At 43.1% G+C, this 19281-nt stretch overlaps 5 protein-coding genes across 20 annotated transcripts in view; 2 read left to right on the plus strand and 3 right to left on the minus strand.

Moving 5' to 3' along the window:
• The first annotated feature begins 4573 nt into the window (after positions 1-4573).
• On the plus strand, positions 4574-9527 carry LOC120453196 (protein spaetzle). 12 transcript variants are annotated; one of them, XM_039637771.2, is made up of 8 exons: positions 4574-5464; positions 7017-7124; positions 7293-7379; positions 7630-7803; positions 7867-7924; positions 8056-8437; positions 8508-8742; positions 9190-9527. In XM_039637771.2, exons 1-7 carry the CDS (start codon positions 5399-5401, stop codon positions 8683-8685), a joined length of 1053 nt encoding a protein of 350 aa, XP_039493705.1. In that variant the 5' UTR covers positions 4574-5398; the 3' UTR covers positions 8686-8742; positions 9190-9527. The 12 variants fall into 12 exon arrangements, with proteins under 12 accessions (XP_039493705.1, XP_039493706.1, XP_039493703.1 ...); XM_039637772.2 differs by having other exon boundaries at positions 8083-8437; XM_039637769.2 differs by having other exon boundaries at positions 7630-7924.
• Positions 8733-9130, minus strand: LOC120453205. The gene has a single exon (XM_039637792.1). The coding sequence runs from the start codon at positions 8986-8988 to the stop codon at positions 8860-8862; it is 129 nt and encodes a 42-aa protein (XP_039493726.1). The 5' UTR covers positions 8989-9130; the 3' UTR covers positions 8733-8859.
• A 998-nt stretch (positions 9528-10525) lies between the features above and the next one.
• Positions 10526-16482, plus strand: LOC120453193 (endothelin-converting enzyme 1). Of its 2 annotated transcripts, XM_039637759.2 has the most exons (9): positions 10526-11302; positions 13052-13211; positions 13274-13368; positions 13441-14014; positions 14077-14359; positions 14425-15256; positions 15500-15548; positions 15738-15936; positions 16041-16482. In XM_039637759.2, exons 1-9 carry the CDS (start codon positions 11191-11193, stop codon positions 16383-16385), a joined length of 2649 nt encoding a protein of 882 aa, XP_039493693.1. In that variant the 5' UTR covers positions 10526-11190; the 3' UTR covers positions 16386-16482. The 2 variants fall into 2 exon arrangements, with proteins under 2 accessions (XP_039493693.1, XP_039493695.1); XM_039637761.2 differs by lacking the exons at positions 15738-15936; positions 16041-16482 and adding an exon at positions 15604-15726.
• Positions 11610-12442, minus strand: LOC120453204. Its single transcript, XM_039637791.2, has one exon. It carries the CDS (start codon positions 12357-12359, stop codon positions 11814-11816), a length of 546 nt encoding a protein of 181 aa, XP_039493725.1. The 5' UTR covers positions 12360-12442; the 3' UTR covers positions 11610-11813.
• A 93-nt stretch (positions 16483-16575) lies between the features above and the next one.
• LOC120453195 (RYamide receptor) overlaps positions 16576-19281 on the minus strand; it is a 53180-nt gene continuing 50474 nt past the window's right edge. Inside the window, exons 5-8 of one of the 4 annotated variants that reach the window (XM_039637766.2) lie at positions 17948-18016; positions 17656-17890; positions 17216-17307; positions 16576-16990 (exon numbers count right to left, since the gene is read on the minus strand). In XM_039637766.2, coding sequence (XP_039493700.1) covers positions 16952-16990; positions 17216-17307; positions 17656-17890; positions 17948-18016 — 435 coding nt within the window. In that variant the 3' untranslated portion in view covers positions 16576-16951. Of the gene's footprint in view, positions 16991-17215; positions 17308-17585; positions 18017-19281 lie in introns of all 4 variants that reach the window. The other 3 variants (XM_039637764.1, XM_039637765.1, XM_039637763.1) reach the window with 3 other exon arrangements.

The following is a 19281-nucleotide window of genomic DNA, read 5'->3' on the forward strand; positions in this document are numbered from 1 at the left end:
AAACTTGGCCCAAACATAATACTTAAGCACTCGTAGTTAACAAACTGTAAATTTGTTAAACAGCAAAAGGAAAACAAGACGGCACAAACCAAACAGCAGCAAAATAATGAAAATGAAAATAAGAAGAAAAACCCCAACTCATGTAATAGCCGGCGAATATATATACAAATGCGACAAGATAATTGCAATTGGGGGCGGTAGCTGCCGTAAAAGGGTTTTAAGTGGTAATACCCTAAGATGAAAAAAGTGCTTGCAAATTATGGTGCAGAAAAACATTAACATTAAATGTAAAACATTACTTTAAGAACACGCTATTTTGGGCTATTCTAAGTTTGCATAAAAACGCTATTTAATATTTACAAAATTTTGTTATGGTAACACTTTATTGCCAGCTTGTTGAGCGGAAAAAGGTGTGCTGAAGGCCATTTGCAATTCGTGGAAAATCCAATAATCCCATTTTTCCCTCTGCAAATTGTTTTCCTAATAATGTTTGTATATTTAAGCCACAGTTTATTGTGTTGTCAACTTAAAGAGTGGAGCTGGGATATATAAATGTTTTTTGATCGGTATAATTTGTGGTTAAGTTAAATTTCCGCCGAACCGACAATGTGGCCATTCAGTTCAAGTTGAATGCACAGAAAGTGAATCCAATTCAACTTAACTGATGGCCCGCACCCAATATTGCGTATACGCCACCGCAGCGATAAAAAAGAAAAACTATCGAACGACAACCGGTCAAATTTAAAAAGGAAGGAAGTAGCCGATTGGACTTAATATACAATTTATATCGGCTCATGACAGATGAAAGAAGCGATGAGATAACACAGGAATGCAAGAAGTCTACAATTAAAATAAATTCATTATTGTCACGGGAATTCAAGTGCCGAGTCTTCTCATAAATAAATTTACAAGGCGCCAGGCTCCCGAGTGCCACTTCCTGCCATTATGGCGTTCGGGTTTTTTCTATCTTTTTATATCATCATCCAGGCGAAGTCCGAGGCCAAAAAACACACATGTGCTTTTAATTTTTCACTCACTTTTCATGGGTTTTCCTCGGCTGCTAGTGTTGTGCTTTTTGTTTTTATTTTTTTTTTTGTTAATTGACGTGGGGCAATTGGCAGAGCAAGCAGGCAAAAATAAATAAGGCGCAATGTAAAAATGTGTTGGGAAAAGTTTTCAGAGTGTAACGTGAAGTGCGATAACAGGCCGCTGCGCATTGGGAAATGCTAGAAAATACCCGAGCATCGACCATCGAACACCAGAGCCACCAAAGTCCACTCCACTTCCTCGACTTCCTGCTGCAGTTGCTCGTTAGTTGCGCAATGAACTTCAACTTCAAATTCGCCAAATGTTCGGCTGTGCCGGGGACAAAAATATCCGAAATCCATATCGGAAATGAACCCGTTTTCGGCGTTTTTAGTGGTCGATTTCTATTATGTTTTATTTTGTGTGTCTAGTTGAGAGGAAACTGCATGGTATAATTCAATTTGGTGCATTATATGGATCTAAATGGATATGGAACGTCAGGCAGCAGCTGGGCAGGAAAAAAGTGAAAGCATGCCAGGCGCTTGGATTTATTGTTATTTGTCTAGCACTCCAGCAAGGGGGCATCTCCATTTTTCATACCCCTTTCATTGCTCCCCTGTCAAAATATAATACTGCCGAGATTATGGCTATGATGCAATCGTATCGGCCTATTCCGACAAATTGAGCAACAGCTGCTGCCGCGATCTCGTCCTGGTTGCCAGGTTGCCAGGTTGCCTGTTTCGAATGTTTATTTTCGAGGCGAACGCACAAGAAATACGCTGGCGTGTGTGGTGGCTGTCATGGAACTGAAATTGCATTTTGCAAAGCGGTGCGTCCACATTTTTCTCAGGTGCCGTGCCGCTTTAATTGTGCCCCGTTTGAATACGAGTATATTTTATTGAATGTGCAATGCAATTTCATTATTTATTCAGTCGGACGGACGCACACCAACTACACTGCGATACTGTGATACCGCGACCACTTGGACACACATGCATGAGCAGGCTGTCATTAAGCGTATTTCACTATTTCACCATTTTCTCGTTAACTTGACCCGCCAACTAGTTCACTTGACTTGCCCTGACTTTTGGGGCATCCTCGCCAGATTGGCCCATCCGCCGCTTATCTGGATAGCCAAGGTGCCGCATCGATTAATGGACGCCCTAAATGAGCTCATTTCCCGCTCGATTAATAACTATTAGGTTCGTTAAATGAAGACATTGGAAAAATGGCACCTCAATTACTTTAGCCACGTGTTTTTCTTTTGACGCTTTCAACTCACAAAATGGTGCTTAGGCTCGCGAATTGTATAATTATCTACTGTTTGAAAAGTCATGGCTCCTCTGGTAGTTGAAATTAAAAGATTAACTATTTTTGCTCATTAAATTTAATCTACACAAATGTTATTCAGCGCTTTACAAAGTTGACCACATTACAACTATGGCAAGACATTGTGAAAAGTCTTGACCTTTTCCAATATATCAATTCGTAGACAAACGTATGATTCAATGTTTACTAATAAGTTGTAATTTTAGCGGTTTCGCTGAAAGTATTTAATGAAGTAGTTTCAGCTGCGCTAACATAAATTTTAACTGCTAAGTGAATTCCAAATGAACATCTATGATAGTTGAAGCTCAAATGATAATCATTAACTATGCTCATTTAAATACAATCTTGAAGCCGCCTAAATATATGCCTCTCAAATTTAGTAGATCCCCAAAGTATGCAAACAGATTCCTGAAAGTTGAATGCAATCGTATTATTTTGAAATGGATCGCTCAGTTGAGGATTTAATTGATTTTATTGATTTCTTAGAAGCAAATTATAAACACGATTTTATAGAACAGATATAAGCGGGCATTAAATAATAAAAAATTGCATCATCAAGCAATTCAGTTTCCGATCACGTATATCTACTTACATGCTACTGTTCCCCTTCATTGCATTTCATTACGTACTTATTGATAAAGAAATTCTTATGAATCAACGGTGAAGCTGACGGTTCTGCGAAATGGCCTTAAATCATTCATTGGCTTAAAGTAGATGGAATATATGAGTAGATATGGCCAAGAAGAATTCATTCTTTAAGGAAGTTTCGGTTTTTTCAGGGCGAAAGACATCTACTTTGGGCCATAAACATAAACACAAAAAAGATCCATTCATTGCATGGCTGTGTGCGACTACGTCAGATGCCGCTTACATGGCGTAAATTCGCAGTGTGCAACTTTAAGATGCGGTTTTTTATCGGGCGCTCTCGGAAATACCAACTGAGTCACCATCTTTCCCAACGCCCCAGCACGCTCCAAGGCGGCGACTTGCTGGCTAATTTGCTGGCGACTCGGACCTGTGACTCCCATGACGCGTGCGCCAGCGGAACTGACGTGTGCGGCACCCGTTCGGCATACCAAATGTATTAGAGATCTTAGATCGTGGGTATAGTTTCATTGGTGGTGGTGTTGGTGCCGAGAGCTTTGATGCCGAGCTTTGCCCGGCACCACTTTTACTTTCAGTAGCAACAGGTGTTGGCCGGCAAACGGTCAACTTGGCCGAATGTGAAAAGCCCTACACTTGGCGGGTTTAACCCAAAAGAGAAGGTGGTAATCAATGTAATAAAGTTTTGCGTATTTTGAGTTCGGGTAAATTTTTGTCTATAAACCAAAAGATATCTGTGAATATCTGGACATTATTTCTACAAATTTGCTGGCGTATAAACTAAGTTTCCATGCACCCGTGGTTCCAGACTCCGGCGCACTTGAACCGCGGGCTTCTTTGTTTTTACCAAATAAAAAAGCAATAAAAATCTAATCAGGGCTGTTCGACAACATGCAGACAGATAATTCCAAGTTCCTGGCATAGGCCGAAGAAAAGAGCAAGTTTGTACTGTATTTATTAAGTACATCTTTTAAAATCGGCTTTTACCAATCATCCAAATGTAGTTTCATTCACTTCCTCAAATAACCAACCACTGATATCGCTAGACAAAAAGAAAGCCTTTGAGTTATATGTATGTTTGTCTGCTTTAACTTTTTGGTTTTAAATAAAAATAATGCTTTCCTTATAAATGCGATAACATGTGCTTTTTGGCATTTGCTAATCAAATGCCAAAAAGTGCTATATACAATTTTGTACTTAAGTTTTAGGCTGATAAAAGTCCAAGTCAAAAGTTTTAGGTTCAACAACTAATGTATACTATACATGCTCTTTTTTTCGGGAGCGAAACGCAGTTTGCAAATTATAGAGGTAGTTGGGGTATGCACACTTTTCTCCAAGTGTCAGATGATTCAGATAATTACGGCTGGTAAAGTTTTTCGTGAAGCAGGCGCGATATGTACTGCCGTTCCAGAGTCAGCTGTGGATCAAATCGCGGACCGCTCAACCGCTCAACCGCTCAACCGCTCTCTCTCCATACCCTTCTCGCTCGCACACCCTGGCAGTTGGTCTCGCTCGCGCACAGCGCCCTCTCCCGCTCGCACTCTCGCCAACTAGCTTAAAGCTGCACTTAAGCGCGCAGCAATTGTTTGGGGAGCAGCGCCAAGACCGCCTTTTGGTGACCACTTTTCAGTTGCCTCCCAGACGTGCGCTCTCGCTGTCGTGTGTTCTCGATCGCGAGAAATCGAAATCCCAGTCGTAATCGAATTTAGTTATAGCACTTAACACTCTGCATGCCCGCGGGGGGAGCTATGGTGAAACTCTCGATCTCGACCGGAAAAACCCAGCGCGCGTCGCTATAATCTCAAGATCGGTGGCAGATGGTTTCAGGTCCATAAAAGCGCAGGCATCTCGCGCTTCTCGTATCACTCAAAGCCCGCGCACAGAGCCGAAAAGTTCTTACTTATACTGCGATTGCCCAGCCAGCGCTATAATCCAAATCCAAATCCAAATCCAAATCAGTTATAATCAATATCAATATCGCGGCATTTCAACAGAGACCCCGATCCGATTCGAAAACAGTTCCAGCAAAGCGGCGAGAGCGAAACTAAAGTGAAAAGCAAAGCGACTAATTGAAGTGTCTGCCTGTGTCTCGCAAACGTGCAAAGGAAACAAAAACAAAACGGAATAGCCAACATATCACACACAAAGCCGCCGCACAAAATATATTTATAAATAAATACGGCAACAGTAACAATACTGCTAACAGCTACCGATACAAAAGCCCGGCATTAACATTAAGTCTTGCCAGTTTGTTTATTTTTTATTCACGCCAAGCGATAACAAAGTTGTAGAAATAAGAAAATTGGTATAAGCCGCCACCGATCCGCCAATCACCTGCTATATATTTTACTATCACCGAACCCCGACGCAGACGTACGCCGTCCACAGAATCTATATAGTTAAATAGTTGAAAACCCAATCGAATAAACCGAGATCGTTCATGATGACGCCCATGTGGACATCGCTGTTCAAAGTCCTGCTGCCACTGCTACTTGCGGTTGCCATGGTGAGAAGTTTTTCAAATTTCAAAACAGTCGAACCTACATAGTCAAAACTGTAATTTAAAACAAATATTTAAAGATCAACGAAGCTGTTACTTATTCTAAAGCTATATAATTTGATGAAAGGTTAAAGTGTCCTTAAGCAAACAAATTTATTGTTTTCTTAAGACAAGAACTTAAGAACGCAAGACTCCAGAACTTGATTTTTGTTTTGAGACAGTTGCTTGTTCCAGCTATGAAAGTTCGACTGTATTTCTGTTTTTCTGTTTGCTGTTTATCTATGCTTAACATAACTGTCATTTCATTGCTATATATTTCTGGTGGTGGGCTTTTTACTTATTACATATTTTAGTTTAGATTTTCCGCAGTTGTTATAGCAGTTCTATTAGCCGAAGGGCAGTTTCAAGTTGAAATTAAGTCTGAGACTGGAAACCTGTTCGCATTGCCATTAGCAAGTTATGTGCAATTTTCATTCTCTATATGATAAATGCACATCATAGGCATTACAATAATATTAATTGTCATAAACAATTTGAAGTAATTTACTGCCGACAAATGGGATGATCATCTCTGTGTGAAATGCAATTAGTCCGTAATAATGGCGTCGAATATTAGAAAATCCGTTTGAAAAGCGCCTGAAACTTTTGTCTTTCCGGTTTTCCGCGTATTCCGCAGGGGACCGGTTCAATAGATCGTTTTGAGTTCTAGCTAAGTTCCAATGGGTTCATGGAAAACCTAAAACTGTGAGGGAAAAATTATCCAATGTTTGCCTTAGTTGCCTCAACCCAAGACACTGATGAACGCGTTTAAAAAAAGATTGATTGTCGAGCTTGGGAAAAAACATTTCTGAGAAATCGTAAAAGTTCTCAGGTAATCAAGTTCCGACGGGTTGGCATCTAAAATCGGGTTTAATTCGTGTTCGTCGAGACCTAATTTTTGTTTGTTCAAATTCTTTTGGAATTTCTGTTGACTTTATTCGCGATATGAATAATAATAAAAACTCTTACTAAGATTAGAGACTATAACCAAGGCATGTTTATACCACTGCATATATATTCCATGCGAATATTTGAAGAATATTTGAACACACAAGCTGATAAGCTTCGGATTTTCAGAACATTAAAAGCAACTGTTTACGATTGGCTTGTTGTTTCATAAAAGAAACCTTCCGGTTTAATTTTTTCTAAAGATTGGCTGCCTTAAGATTTGTCAGTTTATTTTGAATTCCAATTTGCAGTTGCTAAGTAATTTGCAGTTGCAACTTTCCCGAATATTACCAACTCAGATTTTGGGCTCTAGCTGTTGTTTTATATGCATATGTAGGTTCGGGTCCTAACTCAACGGAACTATAGAGGCGATGGCGAGAGAAAACTGCGCTTGCCCGGAAAACAGCTGTTCAAACTTTTCGAATACGCAAATGTAGTGCCGACAATAGAGAGCGAAGTCTGGATGACAAACAAACGAGCCCGAGCACCGACCCACCAATATTGTATACCCACTCCGTTGTCTTGGCAATGTTGTTGAACCGCAAACAAAACTCTCACCTGTATCTTTCAGATAGTTTATATCAGTGTTCAATTAACGAAGCGACCCGAGGCCGAGGTGGGAGCAGAGGGCATGAGAAATTCGGGACGCGGAGAGCCACCAACTACTACTTACTTACAGGTGTGAGCACAGTGTCCGAGAGAACCAGTTGTGTCCCGAAACAGACCCAGTTGTATCGTTATGCTAAATACCTGTACCTAATAACCCTATTGTGTCTGTGTGGTCAAAACTGCTGAATCGAGACTAAAGTCAATCGTCTTGTTTTTTTATTTCGCCATTTTTGTACAGTACGAGGCCAAGGATTATGATGCTGTGATCAAATCGCTTTTCATAACTCAAAATATTACCAATGATAAGGGAGTTGTACTCTTTAATGTAAGTGTATACCTAGGAAAATGCATGCTATATTTTATAAATTCTTCTCTGATGTGAGTAACCGCCCTTCACCTTAAATCAATGGCGATCCATTTGCTTCAGAGACGAATTGGTGCTGCTTTCTTATAAACTCCTGCTCATCCCCATTTTCCCTGCTCATTCGGTTTCTCTTTGGGTTGTGTGTTGTCTTTGTGCTTTCTTTTCTTGCCACTTGGCTAAAGACTAACACGAGTGAATTCTACCCGTACAGACGGCCGCGGACAGTGCACCCTTCATGCCCATACCCATCCAGCGCGACGATCCGCCCCAGAAACAGAATCTGAAGCATAATCTGAAACAGAATCTGAATCAATCCCCGATCCCTGAAACGAACCACCATTACCATCAGTATCAGAGCCTGATCCAACCAGATCAGTACTTCAAAGTGCAGCGCTCCCCGAATGGCAAGCTGAATCTGGTCTTTAACGATACGTTCGTATCTTTGCAGAGGACGGAAGCGGAGATGCAATCCGATCAGACGAGTCCCCCCCGACATCATTCGAACTGTAAGTACCAAGTACATTGGCCCATATAGATGCTCAGTTACATTCTATACGCAAACAACTGCCTTACAACTAACTACTAAATCGATCCCATACTCATTGGCCAACTGCCTTTGGCGCTTGCCTAATTTTAGCCTTTGTCTTCCCCGATTCCCCCCTAGTCAACCAACACACTTCGCAAGCCCCACCACCTCATTCCCAGAATGACACCAAGGATCAAAATCCCTGCTCCAAGGGTAACATGCACAAGCACAAGACCTTCTGCACGGAAGTGGATGACTACCCGGACATTTCGAGCCTCACACAGAAGTTGAAAACCAATTTCTCCAAGTTCTTTGGCAACGATTTTCAGCCCACGGATGTGGGCTCTCGCTTTGGTGACGCAGACGAGCGATTCCTCTGCAGGAGCATAAGGAGGACTATACAACCGAAAAAGGGCATCAAGGCGGACAATACCTGGGAGTACATTATCAATACCGATGAGTTCAAACAGTCCATCCAGATCGAGGAATGCGAGTAAGTTATACATTGGACTTATACCACTAACATATGTACCTACTATTAACTCCCTAAACCTTACCCACAGAGGAGAGAACCAAGCCTGTGACTTTGCCGCCAACTTTCCGCAAAACTACAATCCCGTTTGCAAGCAGCACTACACACAGCAGACCCTGGCCAGCCTCAAGAGCGATGGCAAACTGGACGTGGTGCTGGAGGCCTTCATGATCCCATCCTGTTGCAAGTGCGCCTTGAAGGCTGTGTGACTCTGCAGAATGGGGATGGGATTCTCCAGTCGATGGCTGCGACAATGTGATATTGAGGTGAGGCCACCATTTATTCGTACATTGAATTTAAAACGGAGGTACAGAACAGAAACGACTGACTATCAATTAGCAGGGCATTTGAATGGATCCTTGGAGACTGGAGACAAGTGCTTCTCACTTGACCAACTTGCGCAGCGTCCAGCCGACGGCATAGAATCCCACCAGCTTCAGGGCCATTCCCTTGCTTTCAGCCTTCACCAAATGCTTAAACTTGTTCTCAAAATTGCCAACGACGCGATCCATCGAAATGAGATAGTATAATGTCAGCAATTCAGAAGCTTGCGAAATGTGTTAAGCTGTGATGTATTACGTATCGAACTTTAATCAAGAATATTTATTGTGACTCGTAGAGACGAACTTTTCAGACTGTGACTGACAACTTGAAATATATATACAGCTTCATTGACATTATTACCATGCTAACTAGATGTGATCTCTTTGCAGCATGAAGTTTCACCCACCACAGAATGGCAGGCCAAACTGATCAGGGGTCGTTGATTTATTCCATAATCTGCAGAATCCACACATAGACTAATGTGCATATTAATTTAGAGCTTTAAGTCGAGTCACTGTAACCATATTCGTGTCATATATTCATTTTTGGCTTCCTCGTCTAATGCCTAAGCTAGAAATGCAAGTAATTAGTCATAGAATAGCAAGACAAAACAAATAAAAAAACAAAAAACACAACACAAAAAAAACAAACATAGAAATAACGATTTGAAAAATGTATGTTAAAAAAGATAATGTATAATAAATGTATGCAAGTACATGCCAGCAAAGTAAAGTTCTTTGAACCCATCAGCGAGTACCTGGTGGACAATTTATTTGCTTATTAACCATAATTCGGTTCCCCCCGCAGCGCAAACCAATTACACCCTAGTGAGTGTAAACACATTCCCCAAGAGGGGTGGCTTCTTTCACCGGCAAAAGGATAACATGCATCGCATGGCTTTCTGCCGCTGGAGTTTCCAACTGACAGCGGGGCGTATGCGCGATGTGTCTTGAGGTGCTGGCGTTGGCGCTGGCGCTGGCACATGTGGAAATCAATAGTATTTATCGATTCCCAGACACAATAAACTATGTCAAAGTTAGGCCGAACAATGCGAATGCTTGTGGATTCGTTGTGGGCGGGCAAAGTGCCACAATTTAATTACTATTATTAGGTATCCTTTCCGTATTTGGCCAAATCCCAGTGTCGTGTCCAGGTCGATTGGGCATTGGACATTGGCCAGGGTCATCAATCATGCATTTCCTCAACACCCGCCACACACCCGCGTCCATATCAATTAGCAACTATCCATATATCTCTACCCGCCGATTTTCCATATATGTATATATATTTAGAGTTTGGGGTGCCCTTTGTAATGTACTTTTTCTCATTACGCCACTGGCTCCGTTGCGCCGATTGTGGTCACTTGGCGTCCGTTCGTGTTCTGTCCTGATTCACTGTGGAAATAAACTGCGATTTGTAATCGACGCCTGCATACCTCTGAAGATTGGTTGGCAACATCTGAAGTCACTTGGCAATACAAGCCACGAAAGGTGCACGAAATAAATACATTTAATACATAATCCCAGTCGGCATTTCCACATCTGTGTTTTAAGTACGCCCGCGTTATCGCTGCTAATTACTTTTAAATAATTTGTTAAGCAATGCACAATGGAAACGCGATATAACTGATTGCTGTACACATGCTACATACCATTTTGCGAAACGGATCGACCCGACCCATAAAGGGTACGATACAAACAAGAATATGGACAACATGCAGGACAGTCAGACAGTGTCGGCGGCGTTTCTGGGTGGGAATGGAGATGGGCCAGTGGGCCGCATTGGTGGCTCGTAATTGCCGCAGCACATTTGCATGGCCAAAGGAGTTAATGGGGGTTGCCTGATTTGTTTGTTGGTACTACTATTGCCATTGCCAGCCAGCCAGCCGTGTTGTTGTTATTCGGTTGCTGGCTGGCTGGCAGGTATCGGTGCGGTATAAATACGTTCTGTTGACGACGCCCGGGCTCCAATACGCCGGTAGTCGCTGCTTCAGACCAGTCACCCGCTGCACTGGCTCCACTTCGAGTCGATTTTTCCAGCGTTCTAACTCCAGCTTTTCGTTTCGGCCCCCACATAATGCCAAATTATGCAACCGCCTTCTGTTGGCAGTAGCGGCGAAAAAAAGGCAAAAGGCAAACATTCCGGCTAACGAACAAACGATAAGCTGCTCAACCGTTCCCACTTGGTCGCCAACTGTTCCCTGCGCTGAGCGCAACATGTGGGCGCTGTGACGTGCATTCGGATAAGGCTCATCATCACCCGGCTCATTGATATGCTCCAGAGTGCCTAGGAAAATCACCGGCAGTCTGCGTTGAAAAAAAAATAGTGGAAAAATCACACGCAATATGCAATAATCGGGGGCTTTTTTCCACTGGGCTGACTGATGACACATGGCTATGGAGGATCGCAATCGCATCTGGACCACGGGCAACATTAACCATGGCTTCTTTGGCGACAATCTGCAGCAGCAGCCGTTGCCCCTGCAGAGATTGCAGACACCAGGTAAGTCGTTTTTATATTCATTGAATGGGTGTCTATTATTTTAAGCATGCCTGATTTTAGAATAAAACATATGTAATAACATTCCTAAGAATTTTGAAAATCAAATTTTCGCAGTGAAGTAAAGAACGGTATTCTCAGTAACAATTCCGAATAGTTAAGCACGAAATGTAACTTTAAAAATGCAAATTAGCAAAAGGTGGCTTTCAGTCTAAAAGTCTGTTTTAGTTTAATTGTAACTATTTGAAAGCTCACAGCTTTAGGAGTAAATTGAATGGTTCCAAATAGCCATTGCAGCTAAATGCATTCGTAATTGAATGAGTCATGTTTATTTTTTAAACGTATGTGAATGTTCATATTTGTATCGAGTATAATAAGGCAATTTATGGTACTGGAGTCTGCCTAATTACCACATTAAATATTTAACCGCAAAACCTCAAGTATCCGCATGTCAGGGAACTCAGAAAATGACTGGACAGATTTTCATTGACGATTCAGTCAAAGTAGATTCAATCTACCGGAACCACCCATCGTAAATAGATCCGAAACTTTTGTTTCTTATTGTGGAAAGCCATTTAATGGCCCACTTGGGAGTACCGACCATTGCCATTGCTTTTTTTTCATCGTCAATGGGTTGAAGGGTTGCGGCATCTTCGTCTATTGCATTTCCCGAATTTGCTATGCTGATATCGTCTTCTTCAGCTTGATCCACGACATTATCGGTATCATTTTCTGGGAGAGAAGCAGCTTTTTCGGGCTTCCGAATCCTTTTTGCTTTTACCATCACGTCTTGGTTATTGTTCTGATTGATCCTAGCCAGCTTTCTGAACAGCACAATGCGATCGTGCATGATGAAACCGACCACCATTAGAGCCACCACCATGAAGACCAAGCAGTCTATAAAGCTCGATATCATTCTATAGGGTCTTCCAAATTTGGCCTCGAATCTGGCAGCCTCCTTGAAGATCTCAATGGTATTGTACACATCGTCGGCCATGCCAAAGAGATTTGCCTCTATTTGGGAAGTATTGAACATCAGCGCGGATAAGGAACGAAACATTTGGAATAGGCCTTTTTGTAATTATTTTAGAATTTTGTATTTTACAATTATGTACTACCTATCTATTACATCTGACAAAGGACGAAAAGCTATATGTTTACAAGACCAATATTTATAGACCCGAAATCCTTCGTTCTAAAAGTACGTAAACACGTAAATGACCGGGATTAGGTGTTTGACCAGAGAAGCCCTTACTGTCTCTATTTTGCATGCAAATTCGAGATCGGTTTGTGGGGCTTAATGGGCTTTAATTTTTTTTAAATAGGTTAAATTGCTGCCGGACACGCGAAATGTTTTCAGGCCATTGAACCGGACGTTGTCACCAGTTTCAAATGCTTGTTGTCTTGGACTTTGTGTAAATGCAGGTCCGCATTCGCAGGACGTTCCAGTGACAGGTGTATGCATTAGCCGGGCGATTAGGGACACCCCCAGGAATGGAATCACATGACGGAGACAGAAAAATGTCCCAGATCAAGATAAGAGGGTATACACGAACATAGAAATGCGATGGGTGGTGGTTTGGCGGTACAAACACAATTGACAACATTTGACTAATTAGTGTTAATAAAACGTACCTCGGAGTATCGGCCATCGATTGATATGCATTTCTCAAATCTAATTGAGCTTGGCCGGAGACCAATTAGTACTCAGTCTGGGCATTGTAATCAAAGATTGTTGAAACCCCATCACAGGTAACCTCAGCCTTCTTGCGGCACCCATTCGAGCCAATGGCAGTGGCAATGGAAACGCAACTGCCAATGGACATGGTCAGCATTCGGCCACGGAGAGTGCGAATGGAAAGCAGCTGCCCTTTGAGCCCGTATCCTCGCACCTAATTGGCATACAATCCAAGTAAGTGCCCCTCTTATTAGTACCTAACCATTGTCTAACCATTTGATGATCATTGTATTAAGGTTTCGTCGGAGCTATTACCACAAAGTGGTGCTGGGCGGACTGGTGGCCCTCGTAATCATTCTGCTCATAGCAATCATAGTCGTAAGCCTAGGCCGTACGTGTCAATTAATATTTTTGGTACAATGCTTAAGTAATTATAAAATAAAACTCACTTACTATATTCCAGTTAAGAAATCCAGCTCGATTTGCCGGAGCAAGGAGTGTATCCGCACAGCGGCCAGCCTCATTTATGCGATGGACGAGCAGACTGATCCCTGCGAGGACTTCTACAAATTCACCTGTGGCCGGTGGGCCAACGAGCATCCGCGTCCGGATTCGGTGACCTCGAACGATTGGTTCCGGGAGCGTCAGGCGAACATAATGCGTGTGGTCCGCGAGTTCCTCCGCTCGAATATCACCAAATCGGAACCGGAAGCGGTGGGCAAGGCGAAGACTATGTACAGAGCCTGCATGGATACGAAGCTGCTGGACAAGCGGGATCTGGAGCCACTGATTAACTATCTGCTGCGTTTCGGACTACCCATTCTGCCCTCCGCCTTGAATCTCACCCTGGCAAGTGGTTCCAAATATGCCACAGAGGCAGCCAATATCAAATACAACTGGCTGCAGTCGATTGTGTCCATTAAACAACACCTCACCATGGACCTGATCATAGGGTTCGATGTCTTTCCGGATCCGTTTAACCGCACCATTAACCGCATTGCCCTCGGAACTCCAGAGACTGATTCGGCGTTTCCTTTGTGAGTAACCAATGAGTTTAATAAATACGTGGTATATTTAAAGTAACTGGAATTACCAATAGCAACAACGATGACTCCCATAAAATGCTCCGAAAGATCCACCGCAAGACCATTTTCATGCAGAACAGCGACGATGAGGATGACACCGAGGAGGATCGGGAGAGCGAGGAGGAGGAGGCGGCCAAGCAGACCAACACCGGAATGACCGCCTATCTCTACTACGTCCGGAAAGTCATCGAGAAGTATCTGCTTTACGTGGATCCGAATGTTAACCAAGAGGAGGCCACTCTGGGCATCACCGAGTTGGTCAAACAGGGCGTTAAAGTAGCAAGGAAGGTGCATGAGGTAGGCACACTTACAAGTACACCGTAATATAAATTAATGGTAATATATTTAATTAATAAACCCAGTTTAAAGAGAACGCTGAAAACATGACCAAGCCGTCTAAGAACCCGGCAGATGACATCATCTATATTACCCTGCAGGACCTGCAGAACCAAACTGACAAGAACATTGCACCCAAGACACTGCCCATCTGGGTGCGTTACATGGAACTGATTCTAAAGGGCACTCGCCACGCCGGCAATATCCAAATGACCCAGAATCTGACAATAGTAACCAGCCAGGCAGACATCTCGTATCTGCAGAACATTGTGGAGTATCTGGAGGAGACGCCACCATCCCACATCGAATCCTATCTGTTTCTGAGTACCATCGAGGAGCTGGTTCTGCACACATCGAGTTCGATGCGATTGCTCCACTCGGAGTACATGCGGGTGGCCATTGGAACCGAGGGTAGCACCCCGAGATCCCTCTACTGCGCCAATGGAGTAAACAGTTTGCTGGGAATGGCAGTGAGCTATGTCCTGGCCGACGCGGACTTCACCAAGGAAAAGCTGCCTAAAGTCGAGCGAATGCTGAGTGATATACGACGCTCCTTCGATCGCCTGGTGAAGTCCACGTCTTGGATGGATGCGGCTACCAAGAGGAAAACCATTCAAAAGTCAGCTGAGATGAAGAGCTTTATCGGATTTCCCCCTTGGCTGCGAAATGCCACTGTGCTAAATGCCTATTACGAGGGAGCGGAGGTGAATGTCAGCACCCACCTGGAGAACCTCATGGACTTCGTCCACTGGCAGATGATGGACAAACTGAACGAAATGGATAAGCCGGAGCCCATTGGCTGGGCCACTTCGCCTTCGAATGTGAATGCTTTTCATACGTTTCAATCGAATGCAATCAGTAAGTGCACTTCAAGAAAAGCCCCACTGAAAAGAAGGAAAGCAATTGGATAAATTTGAAATTAAAAATCCTTTAATGTAACTTAACTGCTCAACTTTACGGCAGTAATAATAATGAATTTATCATAAAATCCGAACATTGATAAATTCGAGTTTGATAGTTCAAACTTCAGTGGTCCTATGAATGAGCATGAACAACATTTACTTGTGGAGTGCCTAATCCCGACACTATCTTCTTTTGCAGCTGTGCCCATTGCCATTCTGCAATACCCGTTTTACGACCTTGGTCTAGAGTAAGTTCGCCCTGGAATAGCACTAAGTACTAAAAACCGAGCACTGAGCACACAGATAGCCGAGCAAACAGCGACCCAGGCACGTTCCCTCACCAGCACCCGCACCAGAACCCGCACCAGAACCCACACCTAGCACTAATCCCTTCCCGGAATGGCCCTAACCCGTGTGTTGGTCTGTGTCCTCGGCAGGGCGCTCAATTACGGCTCGATTGGAACCATCCTGGGCCACGAACTCACACACGGCTTCGACGACAGCGGCAGGAGATTTGACCGCGCGGGGAACATGGTCGAGTGGTGGTCAAATGGGACCATCGATGAGTATGTCAATCGCACGGAGTGCTTTATGGAGCAATATAGCCGCTATCACCTCGCAGACATTGATGAATATGTGAGTACATATGGCATGTACACTTTTAATAAATTCTTTGGAAATTTAGGTTGTTACCCAAATTATAGAGAACATTGCTTATTAGACATTTTATTTTTTCGCAGATTGATGGCGAACTGACGCTGGGCGAGAACATCGCCGACAACGGCGGAATGCGGGAGGCCTTCTACGCGTACCGTCTCTACGTGAAGGAGGTGGGACGCGAGCGGTCCAAGTTGCCCGGACTGGAGCACTATTCCCACGAGCAGCTCTTCTTCATCTCCTTTGGGAATCTGTGGTGTGAGACCTACACGCCAGCTGCATCGCGTTACGCCCTCAGCGATTCCCATTGCCCGGGACAGATGCGATTGCGGGGAGTGCTCTCGAACTCGGAGGAGTTTGCCAGGACCTTCAAGTGCGCACGAGGAACCCCCATGAATCCCAACCAGCCCAAGTGCCGCATTTGGTAGTGGTAGTGTGCTCGATGAATACGCAATTGAAACAGGAACAGTCAAGTGATTTTTCTACCCGTTTGTACTTAAGCTAGCCATATATGTTTAGATCAAATATACAGGTGTCTTTTGCACGGTTCCGTATGCAGGTGCAATGAACTTAATGGTAAAACGCTTCTCAATCGAAACCCTCCGAGCTCGCAGCTCATAAGTAGGCTACGTTTTAATTGTAATAGCTAAGAAAGCTCAATTTAAATTGCATTATTTTGGGCTTAATGGGTACTTGCTCTTAACGATATAAATTACTTGCATGTGAATATTGTATATACTTTTAATTAATTACCTTTAATATACATTCATTAAAATGACATTGAGTTGACACTTACAATACAGGTGAAACACTCGGACACTCACACACGCACACATATACACTCAGCAAAATGGGGTATTCGATCTTTGGTTGGTTGCTGTTGCTTCACGTTGTAGTCGCACTCAAAACGCTGCGCTCTTTCCGTTTGCTTGAGTTCCACCTGAGCTTCCCAATCGCCGCACAGGTGAATTAGTTTCAGTTTTTGGTGTGGCAGCTACCGCAGCGGTGACGTCTCGACGCACGACAATGGGTTCTGGTTTTTTAGAGGGGTAGTGAGTAGGAGAAATGTGTAGTAGTATTATATTTATATCATACAACTCTTAAAAATGTAGCAACATTTTGAAAAGTAATTCGGAAACTGATTAATGTATTTTATTCCAGAATGATATCGATATTTCACATTCAATAAAATTCAGATTTCAGTGATACTTGGTATTATATCTCTTAAAGTAATCTTTTTAAAAAGCTCTTAACTTACCGCTCGCAAAGAAATCGCTCGTGGCTTTCGACGAGCGCTGATGTAAGTGGTGGATGTGTTCATTCGATTGAGCTGAAGTGCTGGACCCGTTCCTTTGTTATCGCCAGTTGTGCGTGGAAACGAGAGGAAAATGTTAGAAAATGATTTATGATTTAAAACTAGTGAACGGGAAGATGCAGTGGGTGCTATTCATGCGGTAGCGTGTCTGTGTGCTTCTTCATTGGCATGCAAGACTACAGAGAAACGACAGAAACTATGGTCACTAAGGACAATGGATTTCAGATGATCTCCAAACTTTCTTTTAACGAATCAAAAAAGCAACAATACGAATACGGAAACGGAAACGGATACTAAGTGAAGGGGCTGGCACCTAATGCGTATTTTGGGTTTCCGGAGTAGGGCATCGCCGACTTGGCGATGGTACTTCGTGGGCATCTCACCGGAAGCTTCGTTCATGCGATCGCCGCCACTCCGCAGAAAGCGATTCAGGCAGCAGCAGCGAGGCAGGCCCGGCACACGGTGCATCAGCTGGACGAATCCGCTCCTGAAACGGGCGTTCATGTAGCAGTAGATGATCGGGTTGTAGCAGCTGTGCGACATGGCCAGCCAGTGGAAGGCGAACCACACGTACGGCAGTGGTTCCCAGCGCGTGAACTCCTCGTCGTTCAGCAAAAGCTTTGGAAAATAAATCCGAGGTAAATGTTGATTTTTCACAGGAAGCGAAGAACCCACCTGCAAAATATTGAAGGGCAGCCAGCAGCTGGTGAACACAACCACCACCGTCAGCATCATCTTGACCATCTGCAAGTGAAGAAGAGGGCGATTAATTTAAGGACACTGAAAGTACGAATCTATTTATAGGACTTCTGCGGTCGTGAACTTTGCGAATCATTTCATTGTTTTTATGGCTCAACGACCTTGACCTCCGCTTCCCAGACTGTTGAGCCGTAAAATCTGTTGTTTGCCATTCCCCCCATAAAACATAAAAACCATCCAGTTCAAGTTTATTTATATAGGGAGGCAATGACTCGCTTTTATGGCCTATTGCAACTTATTTTCATCGTAGCATCATAAGGTTTAGGAAATAAGGTTTCCTTGGAGCTTCGCAAGCAAATTTTACATGTAAAGCCATGATATGTGCCAACTTTTAGGCGGCGAAAACTTTCCCCTTTCTCAACAGAGTTATCATAAATTTTACTTCCCCATTTGACACGCAAGTTACCTATAAAACTCTCCCCCTGTTTGAGTTTTGTTTACTAGTCAGTGAACAGAAAAAACGCCATATTTCTAGGATATTCTATATATCCTAACAAATCATTTCATTAAGTAAGTCACGGGGCTTTAATTCACATATACAAGAAGAGTGGCTCCATTTAGGAGAATTTCGATTGCAAATCGACCAGAAACTGATTTGAGAATATGATGGCTTAGTTTTCTTAAACAATGAACTCGGTGGCCACGTCTCTTTAACGTGACCACCTGAATAAAAAACTAGACATAAAGTTTTACGGCATGAAACAAAGCCACGATTAAGATGTTTAGTTCAGTTTACACATCTGGAGTATCTTACACTAAACAAAAAATATTTTAAAGCCTCATAGCATAAAATGCTTTAACTAATTGTGCGAATTGTTTTTCCAAGGATATTACAAACAGTAACATGGACATATTCAATTCTTTTTATTTGAGTGTACTTTTAAAGTTTTGCTTGCAAGACAGACAGATGAAGCCTGTTGATGCAAAAACCAGCAGATGATGAAATCAGAGATGAGTTCTTAAAAAGCAGACTTGCAAGGATAGAAATGGAATCGAATTTGCATGCAAATATTATGACATAATCGGCGGGCAAAGCGACTATAAATGGAATCTTGCAGGGGACTATGAACTGATTCCATACTCGTTGTGGATGCGAATCTCTGTGTACGACATTTTTCTGATGTCAGATGGGTGCATCTGGCGGCAGTTTTCCGCTGTACAAGCTGGCAGTTGCATTTTATGAACCCGCCAAGTCGTTTTATTGGCCGCCTTTGTTGTCGGTCGATTCTCCCATTTCAAATGCAGTTTCC

This window comes from Drosophila santomea, chromosome 3R, assembly GCF_016746245.2.
Source record: "Drosophila santomea strain STO CAGO 1482 chromosome 3R, Prin_Dsan_1.1, whole genome shotgun sequence".
Taxonomy (NCBI): Eukaryota; Metazoa; Arthropoda; class Insecta; order Diptera; family Drosophilidae; genus Drosophila; species Drosophila santomea.

Bases quoted from the DNA above. Each gene is read 5' to 3' on its own strand.
- LOC120453196 (XM_039637769.2), top strand. From the start codon at position 5,399: ATGATGACGCCCATGTGGACATCGCTGTTCAAAGTCCTGCTGCCACTG. The intron at 7,125-7,292 runs GTGTGAGCACAG...ATTTTTGTACAG, and splicing joins CAACTACTACTTACTTACAG to TACGAGGCCAAGGATTATGA. The intron at 7,925-8,055 runs GTAAGTACCAAG...GCCTAATTTTAG, and splicing joins CCCCCGACATCATTCGAACT to CCTTTGTCTTCCCCGATTCC.
- LOC120453205 (XM_039637792.1), bottom strand. From the start codon at position 8,988: ATGGATCGCGTCGTTGGCAATTTTGAGAACAAGTTTAAGCATTTGGTG.
- LOC120453193 (XM_039637759.2), top strand. From the start codon at position 11,191: ATGGCTATGGAGGATCGCAATCGCATCTGGACCACGGGCAACATTAAC. The intron at 13,212-13,273 runs GTAAGTGCCCCT...CATTGTATTAAG, and splicing joins CTAATTGGCATACAATCCAA to GTTTCGTCGGAGCTATTACC. The intron at 14,360-14,424 runs GTAGGCACACTT...TAATAAACCCAG, and splicing joins TAGCAAGGAAGGTGCATGAG to TTTAAAGAGAACGCTGAAAA.
- LOC120453204 (XM_039637791.2), bottom strand. From the start codon at position 12,359: ATGTTTCGTTCCTTATCCGCGCTGATGTTCAATACTTCCCAAATAGAG.